Consider the following 25,026-nt stretch of genomic DNA (forward strand, 5'->3'; position numbering starts at 1 on the left):
GTGCTCCAGAGCCAAACAGGTCCCTGAAAATTGTGCACAATTGTGATGGCAATATTTTATGAATTTGTAAGTGCTTAAGATCACGGACTGCATATTTAATGTCCTGCAATTCTACATACTTGCCATGGGCCGTACAGAAAATGTTGAGTTTTAAAGCAATTTTTCTGGAATTCTACCAATTTTTCCATGGGCCAGAGAGATTTTTGCAGTTTTAAAACTAATTTCCTGCAATTGTACACATTTTTGCCATAACTTATGCCATGTTAATATGATATCTGAGTCTGAGTGGGAGTGAATAACACAATCAACCCGGCACTCTCTAGAGATCAGGGTCCCTGGGCACATGCCCTGTGTGCCCGGTTAGTAATGGGGTCATGAATTCTACAAGGTTTACATTGCTAGGTAAGTTAGTCTAGCCAGCTATCTACAAAATGTTAACTGACATGGGCTAATCAAGTGACTGTCAGTGACTGACATAACAAGAGGATAACTGCTGATGGACTACCACATTTCAAAATTGTGTATTCTACTACCCTCACTAACAGTAAGTTGAGACCCCGACTGACTTAAATATATAGGGGGTTGGGGGGCCCCTAGCAGCCGCAGGGCACTTAGCAGCTGCTTATGTCGCTTATACCTAGAAACGGCACTGCCTGTGCCAATCACACATGAAACCATAAAAGACTGCCATGCAACCCCCACGAAGGGCATCAGTCTATACTGTGTCATTCTAAAATCTGATGTGGTCAGCAGCTAAGATGTTCCTAGAAAAGCCCGGCCTCGAGCCATCCCGTTCTGAGCCGGTGACCAATCATTTTGACATTCTAACAGCCAACATTTCATAATAATTTGGTTGTGTTTATGAAGGTCATGGGTAACATTAGAAAACACTTTTTTTTGGTATTATCTTACTAGTCTTGTGCGTAGTAGACAGGGGTATATAGTGCTGTGTGCTCATCACTTGTGGGGCACATGGAACAGCAGTTATTCTTGTAGAAAGTTATATTTTGAAATCATCTCTTGAATTTTGAGAGTTAGGTCTGTTTGGCAAAAGGGAAGTGTTTTGGAAACCTCAGAATCTGCTGATACTATATAAAAATCTAAACGTCTTACCTGCATCTGACTGTAGGAAGATTTGAAAAAGTCACTTTTTGGTGATCTGTTTCCCCATCCTCTGTGTCAATTCCAAGCTGCGCTGGCCCATCTCTTCATACAGTTGAAGCCGGAAGTTTACATACATCTTAGCCAAATATATTTAAACTCAGTTTATCACAATTCCTGACATTTAATCCTAGTAAAATTACCGGTTTTAGGTCAGTTAGGAACACCACTTTATTTTAAGAACGTGAAATGTCAGAATAATTGTAGAAATATTTATTTATTCACATTCCCAGTGGGGTCAGAAGTTTACATACACTCAATTAGTATTTGGTAGCATTGCCTTTAAATGGTTTAACTTGGGTCAAACATTTCGGGTAGCCTTCCACAAGCTTCCGACAATAAGTTGGGTGAATTTCAGCCCATTCCTCCTGACAGAGCTGGTGTAACTGAGCTTATTCAGTTCTGCCCACATATATTCTATAGGATTGAGGTCAGGGTTTTGTGATGGCCACTTCAATACCTTGACTTTGTTGTCCTTCAGCCATTTTGCCACAACTTTGGAAATATGCTTGGGGTCATTGTCCATTTGGAAGACCCATTTGAGACCAAGCTTTAACTTCCTGACTGATGTATTGAGATGTTGCTTCAATATTTCCACATAATTTCCCTTCCTCATAATGCCATCTATTTTGTGAAGTGCACCAGTCCCTCCTGCAGCAAAGCACATGATGCTGCCACCCCAGTGCTTCACGGTTGGGATGGTATTCTTCAGCTTGCAAGCCTCCCCCTTTTTCCTCCAAACATAACGATGGTCATTATGGCCAAACAGTTCAATTTTGGTTTCATCAGACCAGAGGACAAAAAGTACAATCTTTGTCCCCATGTGCAGTTCCAACCCGTAATCTGTCTTTTTTTATGGCAGTTTTGGAGCAGTAGCTTCTTTCTTGCTGAGTGGCCTTTCAGGTTATGTCAATATGAGACTCGTTTTACTGTGGATATAGATACATGTGTACCTGTTTCCTCCAGCATCTTCACAAGGTCCTTTGCTGTTGTTTTGGGATTGATTTGCACTTTTCGCACCAAAGTACGTTCATCTCTAGGATACAGAACGCGTCTCCTTCCTGAGCGGTATGACGGCTGCGTGGTCCCATGGTGTTTATACTTGCGTACTATTGTTTGATGAACATGGTACATTCAGGCGTTTGGAAATTGCTCCCAAGGATGAACCAGACTTGTGGAGGTCTACAATTTCTTTCTGAGGTCTTGGCTGATTTCTTTTGATTTTCCCATGATGTCAAGCAAAGAGGCACTGAGTTTGAAGGTAGGCCTTGAAATACATCCACAAGGTACACCTCCAATTGACTCAAATGATATAAATTAGCCTCTCAGAAGCTTCTAAAGCCATGACTTCATTTTCTGGCTGTTTAAAGGCACAGTCAACTTTGTGTATGTAAACTTCTGACCCACTGGAATTGTGATACAGTGAATTATAAGTGAAATAATCTGTCTGTAAACAATTGTTGGAAAAATTACTTGTGTCATACACAAAGTAGATGTCCTAACCGACTTGCCAAAACTATAGTTTGTTAACAATAAATTTGTGGAGTGGTGGAAAAACAAGTTTTAATGACTCCAACCTAAGTGTATGGAAACTAGTTGCGATTTGATGGGCCATCATCAGCTGTACAGTGAATGAGGGGCAGAAGGTGGAATGACATGCCCTTGTCAAACTGCTTATAACTCAAATTCTGTTTATGATATCGAAATTCTAACAACATATCCCACTGGGCACAGATTAAATGACATGGAAACAATATTGATTCAACCAGTGTGTGCCCAGCAAGATGTGTGTTAAATAGACTTATTTAGGGCAAGTAAAGGACAGGGGGTGTGGGGGCATTACTTTAATAATTGGCAGAGATAATGCAATTCTAATACAGTCAAAATGTCTGCATTGGCACTTCTATTATTAACACAAGGTAACATTTAGTCCCACAGGCCTACAATAATCACATTTCTTTGATTATAATGCAGCTGATTATGCCAACATCTAGGCTCCCACCGGAGTAAACTACCTGCTCCCATTGAATCTCGACCCGATGTAGGCCTACAGTATGCAACCCAACGATTGGTTATGGTCATGTGAATACATCGATAACAGCCAATTATAGACGTCTTTAAAACGTCTCACCCGGGGGTAGGTGCTATCTGCATGTGGGTAAACAAAACATTGTCCGTGACATGAGAAAAGAAAAGGGATCAATACTCTGTACTCTTCTAGAAGGGACAGCAAACGTGGTGAACATAAGAGGCGCATAGTGCAATGACGGCAGCATTTAAAAAAATGCAACAACTCATTCATTTTTTAAAATTATTTAACTAGGCAAGTCGGTTAAGAACAAATTCTTGTTTACAATGACGGCCTACCCCGGCCAAACCCGGACGACACTGGGCCAATTGTGCGCCGCCCTATGGGACTCTCAATCACGACCGGATGTGACACACCCTGGATTCGAAACAGGGACTGTAGTGACGCCTCTTGCGCTGAGATGCAGTAACTTAGACCGCAGCGCCACTCGGGAGCCCTGAATGACATCTGAACTTCTACCAAAGCATGTGCAGGCCATTTTTGAAAGATTTCATAACTTGTAAATACAAAGCTGGCCATACAATGTGAGGGAAGCCTACACATGGTTTAGTTAAAGAGTCTGAGAAGAAGCCTACTAACAAGGCTGTAGAGAGGGAACAGCTCTGTTCCGGAAAAGGGCAGACTACCTATTGTATTTTCCCCTTCCTCCTTTCCATACAGCTCTAAATACAGCCCAGATGTTAGGCATGTTCACCAATCTGTGTTCATGAGGTAGCCTGAGCTTTAGTCCTCTAAGGGTCTATCTTTCAGTCCCTTTCCCACCATGTCCTTCGGTTTGTTAAGCCGAAAAAAGACAAGTGCACTTTCAGCTCCCCTGTCTTCAGACTGCTCAGGCCCCCAACCCAGTTCTTGTCATGCATAATGCAAGAGGGCTTAAGAAAAAGAGTCTTGCAACACATGCCCACAGCTTTTTTGCTTACTAGAGATAAAGTATGAGTGATTAAGGACCCAATTCAACCCAAGTTATTCACTAGGTTTCTGATAAATCAAAAACACATGTTTTTTCACTGCAAGAATGCATAAATCCATTTATACTCAAGAAAACAATGTTTTCAGTGAGATAATAATAAATAAATAAAAACGAACTGCTTAAATCACATATGCTTTCTCTAAGCACTCAAGGAACATTATGTATGATTCACTTGATGAACTTGGCTACCAGTTTGATTGAATAGGATCCTGAGTTCAAAACCAGGCAGTCACGGTTGACGCAGTCATATCGTCAACATTTCACGAAGGTATGAAAAACAAGAGTTAGACAACTTACTGAACTTATTCCTTTTTTATTTTATTTTTTAAGCTCCGTTAGACAACATGTGTCATGTTTTCTTTTGTAATCAGGTTCAAGTTTTTAAATGTTGATTTTAGGCTGATCGGTAAGCTACCATGCCAAAGACAATTTTCTTGGGAGCGCTGAATGCTTCGACAGCACTGTGACGACCTCCTTGTCTTTTCACTAGGAGCTTTAACGGTCGCTGGGTAACAGGCTATTGATAGGTGAATACAGTGGGGAGCTAAATGAAAGAGGGCTGTGCTCTTTTAAATGTCCTTCAATATATTGTAGCTAGTTTCCAAGGTATCCAAGGCACTTGATTATTTGAGGTCGTTATGGCCATTGACACGTCTTTAACAGAAAGAATGAAGATGGAAATGCGACCGTTACTATTTAAATGAGCTTATATCATGCCTGTAGGCTCTTACAAAACCATGTACACGCCGTTTAAGCCTCCTCTTCGCATTAGAGTTATGAAGCAGAGAATGAGGGGTCTTCATTAAAATGGGGGAGGGGGGTCTATGTACAAAAAGTGTGGTAATTTGTAAACAGTACACCTCAAATTAAATCTGACATTCTACACTTTAAGTTAAGAATTTGGTCCCATATTCAAAGCAAACAATAACTAATTAATGAACACTGATCTCTTGGTAGAGTTAAATAAAGATATAAACTGAGCAAGCTGAAATATTATACAGACCCTTACTATTACTATAATCAAACCAACTCAGTTCCTGCTCTTCCCCACAAACACCTGCAGACTGCAGTGGGACGTTTCTACTGGAGGTTTTTGTGGAGAAGCCCGCGATGAGCAACAGTTCAGTTGATAAAGTCCTGTAACCTGGGACTTTGACGTGCATTGAAAATGATCTGAGTGCTTCAGACACCACTACAAATGTACACAGAGCAGGGTATGTGCAGCCAAGCTAAAGAAAATCAAGAATAATAAGTACTTTTTTTTTTTTTACAGAGCTGTTTGTTCCAGTCCAGCCAACGCAAAACAGGATATATCCCAAATCCCTTTCCTCTCTCTGCTGTCTGCGTCATACGCTTGAAGGATATGACTATTTTTCCTTAAAAGCACACGGACAACTTTGGTTTTACCAATGTCCAATCAGAATAAATACATGGTTAGCTGCAAAAGTATTGGGACAGTGACCCATTTATTATATTTTTTTTTACAGTAGATTTGGCTTTCTACTCCAGTACTTTGGATTTTAAATGATACAATGACTAGGAGGTTAAAGTGTAGAATGTCAGATTTAATTTGAGGTGTACTGTTTACAAATTACCACACTTTTTGTACATAGACACCCCCCCCATTTTAGGGGACAAATTCAGTTATATGTGTATTAAAGTAGTAAAAAGTTAAGAATTTGGTCCCATATTCAAAGCAAACAATAACTACATTAAGCTTGTGACTTGATGCATTTGCTGTTTGTTTTGGTTGTGTTTCAGATTATTGTGGCCAAAATAAATGAATGGTAAATAATGTAGTGTCATTTTGTAGTGACTTTTATTCTAAATAAGAATATCATGTTTCTAAACACTTCTACATTAATGTGGATGCTACCATGAATATGGATAATCCTGAACGAATAGTGAATAATGTTGAGTGAGAAAGTTAGATGCACAAATATCATACCCCCGCCAAAAATGCTAACCTCCCGTTATGTAATGATGAGAGGTTAGCATGTCTTGTGGGTATGATATTTGTGCTGAAGTACAGAGCCACAAAAAAAAAAAAAAAAAAAAAAAAAAAAAAAAAATAGGTCACTGTCCCAATACTTTGAGCTTGTATATAGCACAGAATGCGCACCCAATCAAAAATGACTGCTATTTCGGTTACAGAAGTTGTCAGCCTCACCTGGGCACTATGCATCTCCACATCTCCCTGTTCACAAGAGTCCCCTTTCCACACAGGCTGGTCACGGAAGAGGTCAGGGACTAGAACTCCTCGAACACAATTGTATAGAATACATTCACTTTTTTACACGTGAATAACTTTAGCGAAATCGACTAGCATCAAAACAGTGACGATCACCGACAACAGAATGACAGAAATAAGAAATAACACCACAGCTGTACTTCGTTGTTTTCTTTTAAACCAGGTTTTATTATTCCTAATATGAAGATACAAGTCAACAAACATTATTTTCAATCTGTAATGAAAATGCTCCACAGCACACTGACATCTTGTGGAAGGGTCTGGTATTACAGACACATACCTGAAAAATGGACAGCAGTTCTAGTTAAAGTAATAAGTAACAGGAGTAACAGTAGTAGTAATAACAGTAGCAATAATAATACATCATAGCAGTGGTATTAACTTGGAATTAGTTAAGTCACAGAAGAAGGAACTTAGATTCATCAAAGAAATTAGAAATGAGAGTGGGTGAACAGGCTTATCAAACGCTGCAGAACAGATCAGACCACTGGATGAGAAAATACAAGAACCCCGCGAGACAGCACATCTGCTGTCTAACTCTAGAAAAAGGAAGCTCAAATTTGCCATCAGCCCTCTGGTTAATGTATACTGTATTTATTTTCCTCTTCAAATAAGAGACCAAGATACCTTTTCAGGTGTTCCACTTTAACTTTTAAAACCCCATAAAAACCCTATCAACACCCTCAATTAATACAATCCTTTTCTGGTCAAAGCTCACCAGTAACACACAGAGACTGAACAACAACAAGTCTGGAACCAAATCACAACCAGCTCCACATATTTCTGCTTGGCTGGAAGGCCAGAGTCATTCTACCTTAGTATATCAGAGTGAGTGTGTGTGTGTGTGAGAGAGTGAGACAGAGAGAAAGGTAGTGTGTATGTATGTAAAGTATGTGAAATAGTGGCTCCAAGTAACATGTCCTTTTGCATCACATGACCAATTTGGCCAACTCACCTTCTGAGCCATAAACATTCATAAGAAGTTATACTAGAACATACAGCGCTAGACTCATCTTCAGAGACTTCAAATGGGCCTGGGGAACCTGCTCGTGTCTACAACTGGGTCACTGTTGGAGCAGTACGCCCAGTAGAGGGCTACACAAGCTACTTGTTGAAGTGCTGTGGCCGATCCAGCACTGGCTGCCCTGGTAGTAGTTTGTCACAGTGAATATTGACACAGCAAGGCTCACTCTGTTCTACTCTGAGCGTCGTTGACGTCTTTGTTGTTGTTGCCTCATTGAACAGGTCAGCGGGCTTTGAACTGTGACTCAGGAGCCAGAGGCTCAGCTCGGTACATTCGGCTGGGACCAATCGCTCAGGCTCACAGCTGGGATACAAATCAAGGCAGACAAAGCAGCCAACTGCATATTCTACAGCCTCAGGTATTATGGGTCAACTCTTGCTTATTTACCCCAAATCACACCAACTGAATTGGAATGAAAGGCCAATAGTTCAATAGTCTTGCCTGTTGGAAAGCTGCACATTTCTGACACTTAGCCAGCCACTTGTTCTTTCCTTCTCTGGTTGAGGGTGAGCCATCGGTCATACAATAACCTAACAGGGCTTTGATACGCCCACACCCTCACCCCAGATAAGCCTATCGTTGAGTAACAGATACCATTTTGCCTGCAAGAATTGAGGCTCCAGGATTCTGCCATGTTTAGAGCCGTCTTATACAGGAAAAACTTCCACTCGTCTCAGACAAGGAAATAAAAATCACCCACTGTGCCAGGACTCGCCATCTACGTATCAATGTCACCTTTACTGTCATTTAATATCATTTAACCATTTTCTTTTTGCTCGTTTGTGAATTCTTTCCAAACTGCTAATGATACACCTGTGTAATACTACACCCTCCACAGCATGGGCTTCATGGTATCATGCCATACATGGCTTACGGGGGAAATCTCATGTACCTAGAAAATCTGACTAGGTGAGAATTGGAGAGAAAAATGAGACACACACAGGTACAATCCTACATGAGGTCATGCCACACGCGGGCGGAGGAGCTCAAAGCTCTCCGGCAAAACACCGGAAGACTATTCTCTCTATCATTTACCATCAAGTGAGGAAAGTGATCCATGGTTACGCCTCTTCCAATCCAACCGAGCTGTGCCTGCATTTCACTTCCTTCAAATCGTTGTTGCGGCTGGGCCTGTCTCCATGCGCCCTGTGGTACCTGGGTACAGAATCCATAGACATATGCCGCGTCAACGCCAAGGGGCACATTCAGAGATTTGTTCCGTGAGCGAAAGCGCTCCCTTTGTGATTAAGAGCTATTCAAGGAACGACTGGGCTAATAAAGGGTTCTTAAGTCTGTGGACTGCAGTAAGGCTCAGTACTCCTCCTCTCCCTCGTCCAGCACACTACCTTCTGATTCTCTACTCTCATCATCCCCCCTCAGCACCCCGAACCTAACCCACCTGTAATTACCCACCCCCCCCCAACCCACCTACCTACTAGACCACCCCATGCCACATTGATGTGCTTTTGCTTACAATCCTCTCTAGTGTTGGGCACTGGCAGTGTTAGAAACAGTGTTAACGTACCCCTCTGCCATCACATAGCAAAACAACAGACAAAGGAGGAGGTGGTGAGGGAAGAGTGAAACGGAAATCATCTAGGAGGAACGTTTAATTCATTCATTAGCACATTGTCATCTACATTTTAAGAATACTTCTAGAAAGCCATCCCAACAACTTCTTTAAGTGTGTGTTTATATGCGTGTGTGTGTGTGTGTTAAGTCAGAAAAGCAGCATCCAACCGGACACGTCTGATGTAGAACAGAAACGTGCAGAACCCACAGCACCACAACTCTCACTAGAAAACTAAATCTCTCTGCTTCAAAAAGAAACAAGGAAACTCACAATCAAAGGAGAAATAATCCCATCGAAGAACAAAATCAAACAGGTACAATTTCCAAGTTAAAATAAAACCACTTTAAATATATCTATCATTCTGCACTGGTGAAAATCACTTAACTGCACACTGCTAAAATTTACTGAGCTTTCTTAAAAAGAAACAAAACCCCACCTCAAACTGAAAACGATACAAACAGAAACAAGACCAACGTGGTCCCGTGAATTAAACCAAATTGTTGTTTCACAACATGACTCAATACATCCACTGACGTACTCTTTAAATAACTTCTCCCCCCCCCCTCAAGCTTGCAACAGCAAAAAGATAAATATTAATTATAATAACAGCAATAATTATTGGTAACGTTAATTACGCCAACGTCCCAAAAATGATGTGGTCCTTCCCAAGGAGGGAGAGAGAGAGACTGGGAGAGGGGACGTGAGGGGACAGCACTCTCTACCGTGGTCCATGGGTTCTCTTTTAGTGGTAAAACAGCATTAGAGCAGATTAGCCATCTAAAAACTGGTCGAGGAAGAACTCATTTGAAACAGAATCCAATGTGGGTGAATGGAAGAGAATGGACTCTTACAGGCCTCATAGCCTCTTGGCTCTGCCAATGCTAACCACCCCTGCCTCTCATCTCCCCACAAACACCTTGGTTCCCCCCCAGCGATGAGGTCAAAGAGTTCTTATTAGTGACTGATCAACAAACACAGCTTCTTGTCTGAAAATGCCATTGAAGCAAAAAGACAAGGGCTTACATTGGTAGGATGAATCTAATGTGAGAAATGGAAAGGAAAAGAGCGATATGAGAGGGAAAGAGAAGACAAATGGAGAGGGAGGGAGGGAGAAGAGAGGGAGGAAGAGCAAGCTCTGTGTGTGCCACATAGTTGTTGACAAACTCCTTAGGACCAAGGCTGAGAGCGATGTGTTTATGCCACAAGACTGTTTTCCTTTCTGCCCGTTTCAGTTTGGTGGAATTTCGACAAATACCATTTTCCTTGATGTTGTTATTCTCCAGACGTTTTATTTCTTCTTGCCAAAGAAGCTGAACCTCTTTTCGCGGTCCTTCTCCTTGCCCTCCTTGTTGCGCATGGTGACCCCTGCAGCCTCTGCTGAGCTAGGGGAGATGGGGGGCATAGTCATGGCTCGGCTCAGGGCCCTGGGGCCTCCGGGGGAGCGGTCTCCTGACCCCCCTGCTGGGATGCAGCTATGAATGGAGTGGATCCACGAGGCCATCTCCGGCTGGGACAGACAAACGCAGGGTTAGTCCTCAGTAGGGGAAAAACACCAGAGGAGCATCAGAATCTTGTTTGGGTTCAAATATGACACTCACCTCATCTTTAGCTTGGAACAGGAACTCCTTACCATCCCCTAGCCTGCACAAGAGAAACGCCGGGTCAGTATAGATGCACATCACAATTTATCACAATTTAATTGAGTTTACAAGACTTTTCTCTTTTCAAACCGTCACGTTCCCGCTCTCTCACCGTAGCTTGAAGACGTGTTTCCTCTTCTTGTAGTCGTGCGCCACCTCACACACAGCCTCTCCCAGGCTGATGGGGACTTCTCCGTGGTAGGGGATCCCGCTGGAGGCGCTCTTCTGGTCCTTGTAGAAGCCAAGGCTGCCCTTACGCAGAACGCAGTAGACATTCTGCCAGGACCTATGGGAAGAGAGAGAGAAGCTGTTGGCGGAAGGCATGCGCCTGAAAAGGTTAGGGACATCAAAGAGTTCATGGCGACACACAAAAGGCTATTTTCTTCATCAAAAGAATAGACACTCCAAAATCCTACATCTAACTTCTTATGCTGGTGTTGTTTTTGCTTGTATTAATCCCATCCTTCAACAGACGGAGTCTATATAACCTAGGGCTCTCCATTTACCCTTCATGGCACTCCGACGCTCACTCCAAGACGCCCCTCCATGCCCCCTGCCCAACTCCCGTCGCGGTATCTCACCTGCTAGCTGCCCTCTTGGCGTGGGTCTCCATCTCCTGCTTGCGGTAGAGCAGGCCTTCCATGGCGTCTGTGCCAGCGTTATCTCCCTTGCTGGGTAGCGTGGCAGACGGGTCCAGGCGTGAAGACGCCAGCCCGCTGTCCCTCCCCGGACCATTCACAGAGTCGGACTCAGAACCCTGTCATCCAAGACACACGGCAGTCAGGACACATGGCCACAACGATTCCTAGAAGCCATGCGGCGTAATACCAGTCATTGACTGTCTGTCGGAACTTGACAAAACGAGACAACAGCTGAATGTCCATATCCACACATGCACTAGATGGTAGCTTTGAAAAGGATGGACAAAAAACACATACAGGACTACACAGACACACGTTAACAGACGACAGACACATGGAGAACAGCTCCAACCACGCAGGAGGGTCAACCCTCATCTGAATGTCACTCACAGCCTTACTGGAACATGGCAAACGCAGCAGAAAGCATTGTCATACTGTTGCTAAGATACACTTTGCTTTTTATAGAGGGGGTGTGGCATTATCTTTGTTTCCTGGCAAAACATCAAACTCAATTTGAAAGGAAATCAACATTTCCTCTCTTTAAAAAAAAAAACTTTCCCTACTAACACCCCATTCAAAACAACCCCACCAAGCTAGGCACAGCCCACCCAGGGACCTGCCAGCTAGGGACAACCCTCATCACCTCATACTAACAATAGCTTGGAACTGAAACTACCCTCATGTGCTGGTCATTTTGAAGATGGTTACAAATGGAACAGCACCCAAGAAAGGCTTAAGAGCCTCTGATGCTTCTGGTGACACCAAATGATATCATGAATCTGTGTGAGGCATGATTGGCTCAACAGCTGCGGGGACTGTAGATCTTCAAAATCAAATAAAGCAATGGCCCAGTGACAGAGGACGATGGCGCCCTCTAGTAGGTCATGCTGAGGTACTGCGGGAGCTGAGCGCAGGCGGTGATGGGGGGGGATGGGATGAGGAAGCTAGGCTAGGATAGGTACTCACGCGCAGAGGATGCTTTGGCTTAGACACGGGTTTAGAGACAGGTTCACACTTCTCTTTCTTTTCCACTGACACTGATGATACTGATAACGACTGCAGGTAAAGACGCAACAAGTCATTGTTAAGAAGTCCTTGTGCTAGGAGATAGCATGCTACCCTGTGCTAACGCGTTTGAAACAGCCTGACACACGCACGACAAAGGGACACAATGACATCAGAAATGGGGAAACGGACTCGCGTCGAACATATACAGGCTTGGTTACAGTTATGTCAAAGACTCGCACTTAGAACATTTAAAACCTTTCATTCAAATCTCCTCAAACATATGAACAGGACAACAAGAGGAAAAAGACAAAAACATGAAAAAAAACACTTTATACTGCGGTGAAAATCTGGAACTATTTCAGTCAGTAGTTTAATTTAGTTTAAGTAGTAGTTTAAGAGTGCATGAAACAGGAGGTTAGAAGCTTTGATTAGATACAGTATGTCTCAATGTCCTCTCACCTGGGAGGTGTCCTGGTAGCTGTGGACTCCATTGACTGATACTGACTGGTTGAGTGTGGTTTGGTCCAGGCTGGTCCTGGGTTACACAGAAGGGGAAATGAGCATGAGAACGAGGGGAGGGGAGGGGGGGGGGCGGGCATCAAATATCTCTGATTACTAGGAGTTCCTCCAGTCTTACCTGGCATCATGTGTTTCAGCCTCAGACGGGGCCACCTCTTCTGTCGGGGGTGGTGTGGGGGTTCGCCTCGCCCTCTCCTCCTCCTCCCTCCTCCTCTGGATCTCCTGCTCCTCCAGCTGAAATGGAAGCCCAGGTTAGTGGCTGTTCAGAGGAGACGTTACCCTACCTTCCTAACAACACCAAGTACATGCATTCTCCCAACTCCTGCTAACCCACCGTCTTCCCATTTGCAAACCACCCCCGTCCTCCTCACCGTGGTGAGTTTCTCCAGCAGGGTGAAGCGTTCCTCCCAGCCGGCGGCCAGCTTCTCGAAGGCCTCGTGGCGTTTGATCAGGCTCTCCACCTCGTCCACGTTAGAGCCCAGCTCGGCCCCCCGCACCAGGGGCTCCTGGCCTGCCAGCCACGTCTCTGCCACGCACGCATCCCGGCCAAACTGCAGCACCTCCAGAACTGAGACAGAAACCAGAAAATAATGAGCATCCATGAAGATCACGAGCAAAACGTGTTAAAACAGACAAACGCAAAATTAATTCATTAATTCAATTGAAAAAACACCCCGAAGTCCACATACCTATCAGGAGGTGGTCCATCTTGTCCTGCCACTTGTTGCTGATCTCATCCCTCTTACCCTGGAGCTGGTCCAGTTTCTCCAGGATCTATGGGAAAGCCAACAGGTATGTCAGTAACATTACATGAACAAGCAGCAAGCCGCACTATACACTCAGGGCTAACGCCGACACGACGGCGGTAGTTCCCTGGTCAGCGTGGGGCCGGAACAACCGCTCCCTCAACGTCAGTAAGACTAACAACTTTAAAATGGTCTGCGCGCAGTTGTGAAGAAACCTCAGGAGGTTGAACAGGTTTGGCATGGGCCCTCAAATCCTCAAAAAGGTTCTACAGCGGTACCATTGAGAGCATCTTGACTGGCTGCATCACTGCTTGGTGTGGCAATATCACCGCCCTCGATCGCATGGTGCCACAGAGGGTGGTGCGGCCAGTCCAGTACATCACTGGGACCAAGCTCCCTGCCATCCAGGACCTCTATATCAGGCGGTGTGAAAGGAAGGCCCGGAAAAAGACTCCAACCACCCAAGCCATAGACCGTTCTCTCGGATTCCGCCCGGAAAGCGGTACCCCTTTTTGCCCTAACTCGTTTTACTCCTCACATACACTGCTGCTACGGTTTATTATCTATCCTGTTGCCTAGTCATCACTTTACCCCTCCCTATATGTACACATCTACCCCAATTACCACGTACCCCTGCACATCCACTCGGTACTGGTATTTATTCCGTGTTATCATTTTCCTATATTCTTATTTCTGCATCATTGGGAACGGTCCGGTCCGCAAGTGGACATTTCACCGTTAGCCTACACCTGTTGTTTACGTAGCATGTGACTAAATAAATGTGATTTGATTTGCATAAACACACCTTTTACATTTGCTTTTGTCCTAATCCCGTGACTAAATCCAAATGTGGGTGTCCAGTATGTGACGTAACGGTGACATGGCCCATACCTCATCAGCTGCATAGTGGTTGTTGTTGATGAGAGAGTGTCCCATCTCATTGCAGGTGGTGAAGCTGTCTGCCCGGGTCTCGATCTCAGACTTGATGTCCTGATGGTTGGCTATGACCAACCCTGCAGAGGACACGTCCCTGACAGAGAGAGAGGATGGGGGACGGACGGACGACAGAAATTCAGCGTAAAACCTTAATTAAAAACATTGAGAACAACGATGACTGAACAGAGGTAAGGTCAGGTCTCACCTGGGGCTGTCGTGGGCGTCGATCTGCAGGTTGACCCCGTCCATCCACAACATGAGGTCACGCACCATGTTGACGAAGCGGAACTTCTCCACGGTGTCCAGCAGGAGGTGACGGCGAGCCTGGCCGGCCCCCAGCAGACCCTCCCAGGCCTCAGTGACAGAGCGCTCGCTCCGGTGGATCTCCTCGGCCTTCTCCCCGGCGTAGGCCTTCTGCAGCCGCGCCGCGTCGTCCTGCACCTGGTTCACCTGGGGTTGGAGGAGGCAGCCGGCTCAGAAGGGATCCTGAAAACCATTAACCTGCCCCCTCATGTGCTCTGACACATTTCTGATAGCCCCCAGTACGAGTCTGAAAAGCAGCCCTCACAATGCATTAAATCTAATATTCTACTGTGGGATGGTGTGTAAAAGTGTGTGTAATTACATTATTTCTCCCACTAGTGTTCCTGTAAGTATCCCTGTACACTGGTGGTATGGTGCAGAGTTCATCCAATTGAATTCAATATCTTTATTGTCCCGAAGGGAAATTCATTGTGCAGCCAGGAGTTTAAAAGAGCAGCAGCCTACCTGTCCGCTGAGGGCCTGGATGTCGTGCTCGTAGGCGGTGTGCTGTCGGTGGAGGTGCTGGACGGTGTTGAGGTCACGGCCCAGGTCAGAGGGCAGCGCCTCCTTCTTCTCCCGGACCCTCCCCAGCGCCTCGCGGGCGTCCTGGTGGAAGCGGTGCAGCTCGTAGGAGGCGGACAGCATCTGGGTGCGCGTGTCGATCAGCTCCAGCAGGTCGGCCCACGCCTCGTTCAGCCCGTCCTTCCACTCTGCCACGCTGGCGTTCTCAGGGTGACCCGACTCGATGAGGTCATCGGCCAGCCCGTTAACGCCGTCCACGCGCTCCTGGCCGATGGTGCTGGTGTCCCGAGCAAACTCGCGGAACTTGTCCCGCAGCATCTGAGAGGAGAAGAGGTTTAAATATGGATAACAATCCCAGGTTATCGCCATACTTCTTAAAAGGTAGCTGACAGAGAAAAAAAAAAGAGTTGTCGGTGAGCAATTAGTGCCTGTGTGCGTGTTGTGTTGCTAAGCGCGTGTGTGCGTGTTGTGTTGCTAAGCGCGTGTGTGCGTGTTGTGTTGCTAAGCGCGTGTGTGCGTGTTGTGTTGCTAAGCGCGTGTGTGCGTGTTGTGTTGCTAAGCGCGTGTGTGCGTGTTGTGTTGCTAAGCGCGTGTGTGCGTGTTGTGTTGCTAAGCGCGTGTGTGCGTGTTGTGTTGCTAAGCGCGTGTGTGCGTTGCTAAGCGCGTGTGTGCGTGTGTGCGTTGCTAAGCGCGTGTGTGCGCGTGTTGTGTTGCTAAGCGTGTGTGTGCGCGTGTTGTGTTGCTAAGCGCGTGTTGTGTTGCTAAGCGCGTGTTGTGTTGCTAAGCGCGTGTGCGTGTTGTGTTGCTAAGCGCGTGTGCGTGTTGTGTTGCTAAGCGCGTGTTGTGTTGCTAAGCGCGTGTGCGTGTTGTGTTGCTAAGCGCGTGTGCGTGTTGTGTTGCTAAGCGCGTGTGCGTGTTGTGTTGCTAAGCGCGTGTGCGTGTTGTGTTGCTAAGCGCGTGTGCGTGTTGTGTTGCTAAGCGCGTGTGCGTGTTGTGTTGCTAAGCGCGTGTGCGTGTTGTGTTGCTAAGCGCGTGTGCGTGTTGTGTTGCTAAGCGCGTGTGCGTGTTGTGTTGCTAAGCGCGTGTGCGTGTTGTGTTGCTAAGCGCGTGTGGTGTTGCTAAGCGCGTGTGCGTGTTGTGTTGCTAAGCGCGTGTGCGTGTTGTGTAGCGCGTGTGCGTGTTGTGTTGCTAAGCGCGTGTGCGTGTTGTGTTGCTAAGCGCGTGTGCGTGTTGTGTTGCTAAGCGCGTGTGCGTGTTGTGTTGCTAAGCGCGTGTGCGTGTTGTGTTGCTAAGCGCGTGTGCGTGTTGTGTTGCTAAGCGCGTGTGCGTGTTGTGTTACTAAGCGCGTGTGCGTGTTGTGTTACTAAGCGTGTGTGTGTGTTGTGTTGCTAAGCGTATGTGTGTGTTGTGTTGCTAAGCGTGTGTGTGTGTGTTGTGTTGTGTTGCTAAGCGTGTGTGTGTGTGTTGTGTTGCTAAGCGTGTGTGCGTGTTGTGTTACTAAGCGTGTGTGCGTGTTGTGTTACTAAGCGTGTGTGTGTGTTGTGTTACTAAGCGTGTGTGTGTGTTAGTACGTAATTGAACGTATGAGGAAGTGAAAGGAAAGCCACTCACGGTGACATGTTCGTAGTCCTGTCCCAGCTCATGGGATCCGGCCACCACCTCCCTCTCAGCGATCCACTGCTCCAGGTCGTCCACCTCTCTCTTCAGCTGGGTCAGCCTCAGCCTCTCCTGCAGACGCCCACGACGCTCCTCAGCCAGGTCCTTCAGCCCTGCATACAGCTTGTCTACCTGGGCTTGCCGTAGGTTGATACGCTCGCTAACAGCAGGGAATATATATATATGTGAGTGAGTGAGTCAGGCCAGTTGTAATGACTGAGACATTGTGGCTGTAGTTAAATCCTATTGTGAAGTGGCATTACTTAGCTTTTAAATGCCCCCCCCCCCCCCCGTTAACCCCGGTGCCCTTCACCTCTCTGGGTGTTCGCTGGTCATCATGGTGCGGCTGCTGTTGGCCAGCTGGTGGATGGGCTGGGCGTAGTCCTCCAAGGTCTGTTCTAACGTCTGGTGCTTCTTCACCATCACCAGAGCGCTCTGCTCATCCTGGGTCACACACACACACGTTACAGAGATGGAGTTCGTATCATTAAGCCATGGACACAGCACTAGAGAGCGCACAATAGACGCCATTAGGACAGACGGAGCTTAACTTCCGCCTGCCTCTCCTCTCACCTTGGCCTTCTCCTCTGACATCATGTGTAGCTCCTGCTCTCCCATCCAGGCCTCGGCCTCGGCAGCGTCGGTGTAGAACTGCTGGGCGCGGTTAGCCTCCACCAGCCGGGCGTGGCGCTCGTCCGTCTCAGCGATGAGCTGGGCCCAGGAGTCCCGGAGCTCCGCCAGGCGGCCCTCCAGAGCAGACCGCCTCTCCCCGTCCATCTCCTCCTGCCCTGGGGACATCCCCCTGCGGTGGGTCTGGATGTCATCAATACGGGGCTGGTGGCCCTGGATCTCCTTCTGCAAAGTCTGGAAAACAAAACGGTGTTGCTGTGTTTTTTCCCTCCTACTGTCCAGACTCTTCCCTAAAATTCCTCTCTCGTCTGTGTACCTGGTTCTTCTTGATGAGCAGCTGCACACTGGACAGGTCCTTCCCATGGTCGGTGGATGTGGCCAGGGGCATCCTCTCCTTCACCCATAGCTAATTGACCAACAGACAGGAGGAAGTGCATTAAAAAAGACGACGATGATGATTCTGTACAACATCTCTGTATTTCGAGTCAGGTGGTCCCACTCACAATCTCATCCTCCAGGTCTCTGTTGAACTGGTGGGCCTCCTTGGAAGCCAGCAGTTGCTGCCGCCTCTGGTTGAGGGGGTCCTGGAGCTGGGAGAAGCTGTCAGTGACACGTCTCTGCTGGCCGTCCACCTCCACCACGGCCCCACCAGCATCTTCCTGGGACAGCGCCAGCGCCTGGGACTGCAGCGACTGCACCTCCTTCTCACGCACCTCCATCTGGTGCTCCAGCATCTACACACACACACACACACACAGATGTTTGTTATTACTCTTTCATTTAGATATGGACACTTCTCCACGCAAATGGTCACAAAGGAGTACGACAACTGAGAACGGGCTTCGACGGTGTAATGTCACCCACCTGGTGCTTCTTGAGCAGGATGTTGACGGAGGTCAGGTCCTTGCCGAAGTCGTCGCTCTGAAGCTGCCCTGACAGGTTCTTCAGCCACACGTCCAGAGCAGAACAGCTCTGGGTGAAGAGCTCTGCCCTGTTGGCATCGAAGAGGCACTGAGCCTTGGTGCGTGTAGTGTTCTCTAGCTCTTCCCATTGGCTCTGCAGGCCCTCCAGAGTTTGCTGGACTACAGGCTGTAGCTCCGGTTTCTCTGTCACCAGGGCCTGGCCCTCCTAACAGGGGCATGGGGGAAAGGGGTCAGAAAAAGCATATATACTGGCACCCACTTCGTTCGCACTGCTTTTCCCACTTATTATTTTCATCGTATAATAGTTTTATGATCATACCTTATCGATCTTATCCAGCCAGTCTTTGTTGGAGGCCAGCTCAGCCATGAAGGCCTGGTGTTTCTGCCACTTGCTGTGGAGGTTCCTGGCCTCGTCGTACGACATGTCCTGAGCTGTCAGCATCTTCTCATTGATCCACAGAGTCAGCTGCAGAGAGAAAGAGAGAGGAGAATGATATTACTCAATGCATGTGCCTCAGGATAATTCCTTTGACTGCGGTTTTATTTTAAAAAATTTACTACAAGACAAACAGTGTCAATAAAATGTATCACACCACCGTTATTATTGTAACAGTTTTGCGATTCGTACCTCCTGTCCGTCCTGCAGGAAGTGCTGAAGTTCGCGGTTGTCCTTCAGTTTAGACAGGAGTTCATTTGCAGCTTCCCTATTCTTCTGATGTCTCTCCTGGATGGAGTCGGCCTTCTCCTGGATCTTGTCAGAGTTGGCGTTAAGGTCGTTGACCAGGCGGCGTCCGGCCTCCACCACGCCCGTGATCTTCTCCTCACTGGCCTCCATGGTGGTCAGGAAGTCCTCGTGCTTCTTGATGGCCTCCTCTGCCCCCTGCAGGCTGGAGGGCATCTCAGTGTGGGACAGCACATACTCCTACAGAAGGAGAGAGAACTATTAGTAACATCATCGAGATAGACAATAGACGTGTTTGATTCTTCTCCACTGGTGTCCTGGTCCTCACCTGGCTGTTGAGGAAGCCCTCAGCCTGCTTGACTTCCCTCAGGAAGCTCTGGAAGTCAAAGGCTTGGGCCAGAAGGCTGTGGCGGTTCTCCCACATCCGGCGCAGCTCGTGCCAGCCGGTGTCCAGCGCCTGCAGCCTCTGGGCCAGGAACATGTACTGGGCGTCCGTCTGGCCCTGGGTCACCTCGTCACCCACCGCCCGCATCTTCTCATAGTCCTCCTTGTAGTTGTCCACCTCGTTCTTGATGCTCTCGTGCTGGGAGAGCAGGCGCTCAGCCTCTGGCAGCGAGGTGGGGATGTCCTCGGACGCCACGGCGGTCTGCGTGCGGGACAGCCAGGACTGGAAGTCATCCAGGTCCCGGAGGAAGCCCTGCAGCTTGCTGGCCTCGCCCAGAGACTCCTCGCGCCGCTTCATGGTGGCGTTGAGCTCCTGCCACACCTCCTGGATCTCCCCCAGGTGGGCATGGATCTCCTCTGCCTGGTCCGGGTGCTCCTCAGCCAGCGTCTCTGCCTCCTTCTTCAGGTCGTCCAACTTACCCTGAAAAGATATGGAAAATAAACAAATGGTGTCACCAACATCATATGGTATAAAATGATACAAAAGGATTGACGTGAACCAGTTAATGACTCAACCGATCGCTATTAAACATGATCTGATGCAGTGGTTTAACTGTCTACCTCCATAACTTTTGACCCTGTCACCGTACCTGAATGGCCTCCAGGTCTCTCTCCATGCCGGTGAGTTTGCGCTGCAGGGCCATGACACCAGCCAGGTCGTTGCCCAGGCTCTCGGTGGACTCGATCACCTTGGTCTTCTCTCTCATCCAGCTCTGGATCTCGTTACACTCCAGGTGGTAGTTCTGGATGTTGAGGGCCGACTCCAGGGCCTGTTTCCTCTGGTCCGCCAGACGCTGGAACTCCTTCCACCTGGGGACCAGAGCAAGGGGAAGTCTCAATCACCTGTTTCCAGTGCTCACTTTATACAGTGTATTGGCTATGCATCAGAGGGTATATGCGTTTTTCATGTGAGTGTATCAGACTTGGGTTCAAATACTATTTCTAAGATCTTGGATGTAATTATTCAGATATATTTTATTTGAAAAGAAAAGCAGTTGAATACAGTCCCATGCATTTAACCCAGGTATTTGAAAATACTCTCAAATACAATTTGGTAGACTATTTGGGTCTCACAAATAACCATTCAAATAAAAGTAGTTGTTTTGGGCTGTGTTATTTGCATGTCTGAGAGGCATCACGTTGAGAACTACTCACCTGTTGTTGAGCTGGTCTTGTGTCTGGTGGATCTGCTCTTTGCTGAGGTTGTCTGATCCCAGCAGCTGTTGAGCCACCTGGTTGACATCAGAGATACGAGTCCCCAGGTTGTTCATCTCAGGCTCCAGGGTCTCGAACCTGCAGCCCACACACAGGGATGTACATTCAACACTCGGTCTCATGTTCCCATTGCTTTGCCTCAACAATGGAGATTAGAAGGGAAATATTATCATAGGAAGAGCTTCTATCCCCCAAACGTTGCTCTGCCATTCCACACAAAAAAAAAGACCCGATTTTACATCTGTACTGTAAAAAGGAGCAGTTTGATATCCACTCAACGAAGCACAATGATCAGCGTACACAGATCAATACCAAATCATTATAAAGGCTATTCAAATCACAGCCTAAAGACCACCTCTTCCTTCTTATCCCATCATTGGAACACTCCTCCCTTCCCCAGCTCACCTCTGCTGCACCACCTCCAGGTCTTCCAGTTTGGTGGGGATCTGCATGCCGTCCAGCCACTGTTCCTTCTCCCCCACCCACAGCTGGCAGGCGCCCGCCTCGCTGTACATGCGGTAGAGGGCCAGCGCCCCCTCCAGGGCCTGACGCCGCGACGCAGACAGGGCCTCCAGCTCGTGGTAACGCTGCTCTATGGCAGGCAGACGGCCCTCTACCTACACACAGCCAGACGGCAACAACCACTCAGTCAGAGGACACCCCTCCGAGCAGAGTCAATAACAAGTCAAGGAACACAAAATGGGAGCGATAAATAAAATATGTCTCACTTAAAATGGGAGACATGGAGAGTCTTTCTGTAATGTGTATGGGCCAGTGTTTGTGTGTGTCAGAGAGAGAGAGAGAGGGAGAAACAGCACGGTGCACTAGCCTAGTGAGCGTGGGTTGATATGCTGTTCCAGGGGTAACTGACCTGAGGGGAGTTTGCATGGACCGGGGGCAGGGTGAGGGCCTGCTCGTGCAGGGAGTCGATGAGGGTGCGGTGGCTCTGGATCTCCTCCTCCACCTCCCTCTGCTTGCGGGCCAAGGTCTGGGTGGAGAACTCGTCGTGGCCCACCTCCTGGCTGGACACCTGGCGCAGCGTCTCCAGGATCCAGGCCTCCATGTCGTTGGCGTCCGTCTGGAACTGGTGCAGGGCCACTGCCTCCTTCAGCTGCTGCTCCCTCAGCTGGGACGTCTGGGGACGGAGGGGGAGAGAAGGAATCAGTATATAAACAAGAGGAACCCCTTCTGAAATCGATCAATTCATTTTCTCTCTCCAGACCGGTCAACCTCCTTTCCCCTGCCTGCTCACCTCCTCCAGGTGTGCCCACTGAGCGCGGACGTCCCTGATCCTCTCAGTGCACTCTGGGGCTCCAATGTGTCCCTCCTCCACCAGGGTCTGTCCGGCGGCGATGCTGTTGCCCAGAGGGCCGTAGCGGGCTGCCATCTCGTCCCTGAAGGCCTCGTGCTTGCTGAGGAGGTGCAGGGCGGAGGTGAGGTCGCGGCCACAGTCTCCTCCAGCCAGGATCTGCTCCTGCTCTCTGATCCAGGCCGCCTCCTCTCCCAGCTCCCACAGGAACTGCCAGAGGCGCCGTGAATCCTCGAGGCGCACCCTCCGCTCCCCGGCCAGCTGGCCCAGCTCCTCATAGGCCCGGCCCAGCAGAGACACCTTCTCTCCCACCAGCGCCGGCTCACACGGTTTGTAGACTGAGAGAGATAAGGAGAATTAGCTAAATGGTTATCGGCGAAGAGGCATCCAAATAAATTCAGAAATTCCATCCTCAGCAAAAGTTACGTGACGGATGAAAGCTGCACAGTGCAGTCGTTGAACGCCATCGTTACCATAATCACACGTACACAGTAACTGACTGTCAAGTGTATATTAGTGAGGGGGCGCAGATCTGTAGTCTCACCCTGTTGGTCCGAGGTGAAGCGCTGAGCGGCTCCCTGGACCCCACGGACCCCCTCTGCCTGGGCTGAGATGTCTGCCTCCACCAGGTTGTGAGTCTGCAGCAGGTCCTCCACATCATGCAGGTGCTTCCCACTGTCCTGGGACTGCAGACGACCCTGAGAGAGCACAGAGCAGGAAGAGGTTAGAAACACACTCACTCACTAAGTCGGGATTGCCTGTAGTTAATAAATGGCGCTAATGAGATGTGAACGGCAGGGGGCATTAGTAAAAGACATAGCTGCAGCAGTCACTAAGAGATATAGATTAAGTCACAGCGTCAATATTGTAAATGAGGGGCCAGCTTTTGTGCTGACTGATAAGTGAGACTTTATCTTTAGAAAACAGAGCGCTCACTTGGTTTTGATGAGGTGAGGCTCTCTGAATCTCAATACCATCTCTCTGAGGCGCAATGACCAAGTCTATGGGTAACGCCAGTTAGCCTTGGCTCGCGATACTACCTCTAACTTCCTTCAAACCAGACACAGAGACATAGAAATTGTATCCGCGAGTTTGTCTGACTCTGGGGAAGTAGATAAAGGGCTTCATTGCCCAAATTCCGAAGTATCCCCTTTAAGGTAGGCAGGGGAAAGGGAAGAGCTAAGAATACACTGTCAGACTGTCCCAGTCAGGACCACCTCAGTCGACCTCTGTAACCCATCACACCCAGGAGTAGCCGCCATTTTTGAAAGGAGTCATTTGAGTTTGGACTGGCATGCAGGGTTGATAGTGTGAGATGTACAGCATGACCATGACCAAGTGTGCATTTTCTACACTGGGAGAATATCGGGTGTGTTGATATGTTCCAGTACCTTCATCTCTCCCATCCAGTCCATGATGGATCTCATCTCCTGCAGCAGTCTCTGCAGGTCACGGTGTGCGTTGAGTCTCTCCCTGCGAGCGGCTAACAGCTCCTTCAGATACTCCCACAGTCGCAGCACGTTGTCCCTCCTCGCCAGCACACGGCGCACGTCGTGGTAATTCTCCGCCTCCAGCTCCCTGGCCACCGCCTCCACGGCCGCCACGCGCTCCCCGTACGCCCCGATGTCCGTCTCGATGGCCTCATGTTTACGAGTCGCGGCGTCCACCGCTCCCAGGTCCACGCCAAAGTTGTCCTGAGGGACAAGAGGACAGTTTGAGGTGAGAAGAGGTGGTCAGCGTGTGCATTGGTACTGTACATACAACTGTAGCCTGTTGAATAACCTTATGACAGTAGCAATTATGATAAAGCTACTGAACAAGCGTATATAATCCCTCCCCCCTGCCTCACTGAGATAATTACAGTGGCTTGTCTGCAGGACGTCTGTCCACTCCATCAAAATAAAGTCATCACAACCATCACCTCCGATTACAGTTAACTCTGGGCTGTGGACAACTGAGAGACAGACAATATAACCGCCATCCTTCCTCACCTGCCTTCCCAGTTGGAACACATTGCCAGTTCAAGGTCAGGGGAGTGAATATGTGTGTGTGTGTGTGTTACCTGAGAGACGAGCCGCTGGTTCTCGCTCAGCCAGGTCTCCCTCATGGCGGCCTTGCGGTCGAAACGAGCGGCGAGCATCTCCAGCTTCTCCTGGCGAATCAGCTCGTTCCTCAGCGCCAGCTCCCGCTCGTGCTCCGCCTTCTCTAGGCGCTCCCACGCCTGCAGAGCCAATCAGAACACAGCAAGTCGGGGGTGTCTCTTAAACCAGGGGTGTTATTCATGATCCTAGACGGCTGGCTGTAGGGTCAACTGGTGTTTATTAAACGTTCTACTCTAGTCATGCATTTAAACAGGGAGTAACTGCACCTTGTTACAAGGCATCAGTGTCACCGGAGGGGTGTATTCATTAGGAACCAAACAGAACCCCAAACGGAAGCAAATGGAACAAACGGGGAGGGGCCTAAAAATTTGTTCTGTTGAAACTTCTTGCCATTGGGTGGACAACAGAGTGACAGTGATACCTTGTTGATGTCAGAGATGAGCTTGCCCTCTCTGGGCATGTACACCTTCTGGTTGTTGGCTCTCATCTTGCTCTGAATGGTGAACAGCAGCACCTCCAGGTTGCCTTTCTCTGTGAACCTGAGGAACACCAACACAGCCAGGTCAGACACCTAACCTACCATGGAATACGTGCAGTTATGATTCCAACCTGCTGAGATTTATGTTCTAATCTAGAACATCATCCCAGTTCTTAAATTCCCCCCCAGCGGTGTATCCCCGTC

At 48.1% G+C, this 25,026-nt stretch overlaps 1 protein-coding gene across 6 annotated transcripts in view; it reads right to left on the reverse strand.

Moving 5' to 3' along the window:
* Positions 1–6,615: 6,615 nt before the first annotated feature.
* LOC110534017 (spectrin beta chain, non-erythrocytic 1) overlaps positions 6,616–25,026 on the reverse strand; it is a 95,877-nt gene continuing 77,466 nt past the window's right edge. For 3 of the 6 annotated variants that reach the window (XM_036990409.1, XM_036990410.1, XM_036990412.1), the window contains 30 exons: positions 24,766–24,883; positions 24,305–24,463; positions 23,634–23,936; positions 22,787–22,940; positions 22,186–22,580; positions 21,805–22,068; positions 21,339–21,550; positions 20,874–21,011; positions 20,309–20,528; positions 19,603–20,139; positions 19,221–19,514; positions 18,912–19,058; positions 18,534–18,797; positions 18,173–18,403; positions 17,986–18,075; positions 17,613–17,903; positions 17,353–17,483; positions 16,995–17,199; positions 15,327–15,701; positions 14,764–15,008; positions 14,514–14,652; positions 13,566–13,650; positions 13,248–13,444; positions 12,995–13,110; positions 12,817–12,892; positions 12,316–12,405; positions 11,290–11,465; positions 10,821–11,015; positions 10,667–10,709; positions 6,616–10,575 (listed from right to left, as the gene is read on the reverse strand). In XM_036990409.1, coding sequence (XP_036846304.1) covers positions 10,357–10,575; positions 10,667–10,709; positions 10,821–11,015; positions 11,290–11,465; positions 12,316–12,405; positions 12,817–12,892; positions 12,995–13,110; positions 13,248–13,444; positions 13,566–13,650; positions 14,514–14,652; positions 14,764–15,008; positions 15,327–15,701; positions 16,995–17,199; positions 17,353–17,483; positions 17,613–17,903; positions 17,986–18,075; positions 18,173–18,403; positions 18,534–18,797; positions 18,912–19,058; positions 19,221–19,514; positions 19,603–20,139; positions 20,309–20,528; positions 20,874–21,011; positions 21,339–21,550; positions 21,805–22,068; positions 22,186–22,580; positions 22,787–22,940; positions 23,634–23,936; positions 24,305–24,463; positions 24,766–24,883 — 6,109 coding nt within the window. In that variant the 3' untranslated portion in view covers positions 6,616–10,356. The remainder of the gene's footprint in view (positions 10,576–10,666; positions 10,710–10,820; positions 11,016–11,289; positions 11,466–12,315; positions 12,406–12,816; positions 12,893–12,994; positions 13,111–13,247; positions 13,445–13,565; positions 13,651–14,513; positions 14,653–14,763; positions 15,009–15,326; positions 15,702–16,994; positions 17,200–17,352; positions 17,484–17,612; positions 17,904–17,985; positions 18,076–18,172; positions 18,404–18,533; positions 18,798–18,911; positions 19,059–19,220; positions 19,515–19,602; positions 20,140–20,308; positions 20,529–20,873; positions 21,012–21,338; positions 21,551–21,804; positions 22,069–22,185; positions 22,581–22,786; positions 22,941–23,633; positions 23,937–24,304; positions 24,464–24,765; positions 24,884–25,026) is intronic. The other 3 variants (XM_036990411.1, XM_036990413.1, XM_036990414.1) reach the window with 3 other exon arrangements.

The sequence above is a fragment of the Oncorhynchus mykiss genome, chromosome 10 (assembly GCF_013265735.2).
Source record: "Oncorhynchus mykiss isolate Arlee chromosome 10, USDA_OmykA_1.1, whole genome shotgun sequence".
Taxonomy (NCBI): domain Eukaryota; kingdom Metazoa; phylum Chordata; class Actinopteri; order Salmoniformes; family Salmonidae; genus Oncorhynchus; species Oncorhynchus mykiss.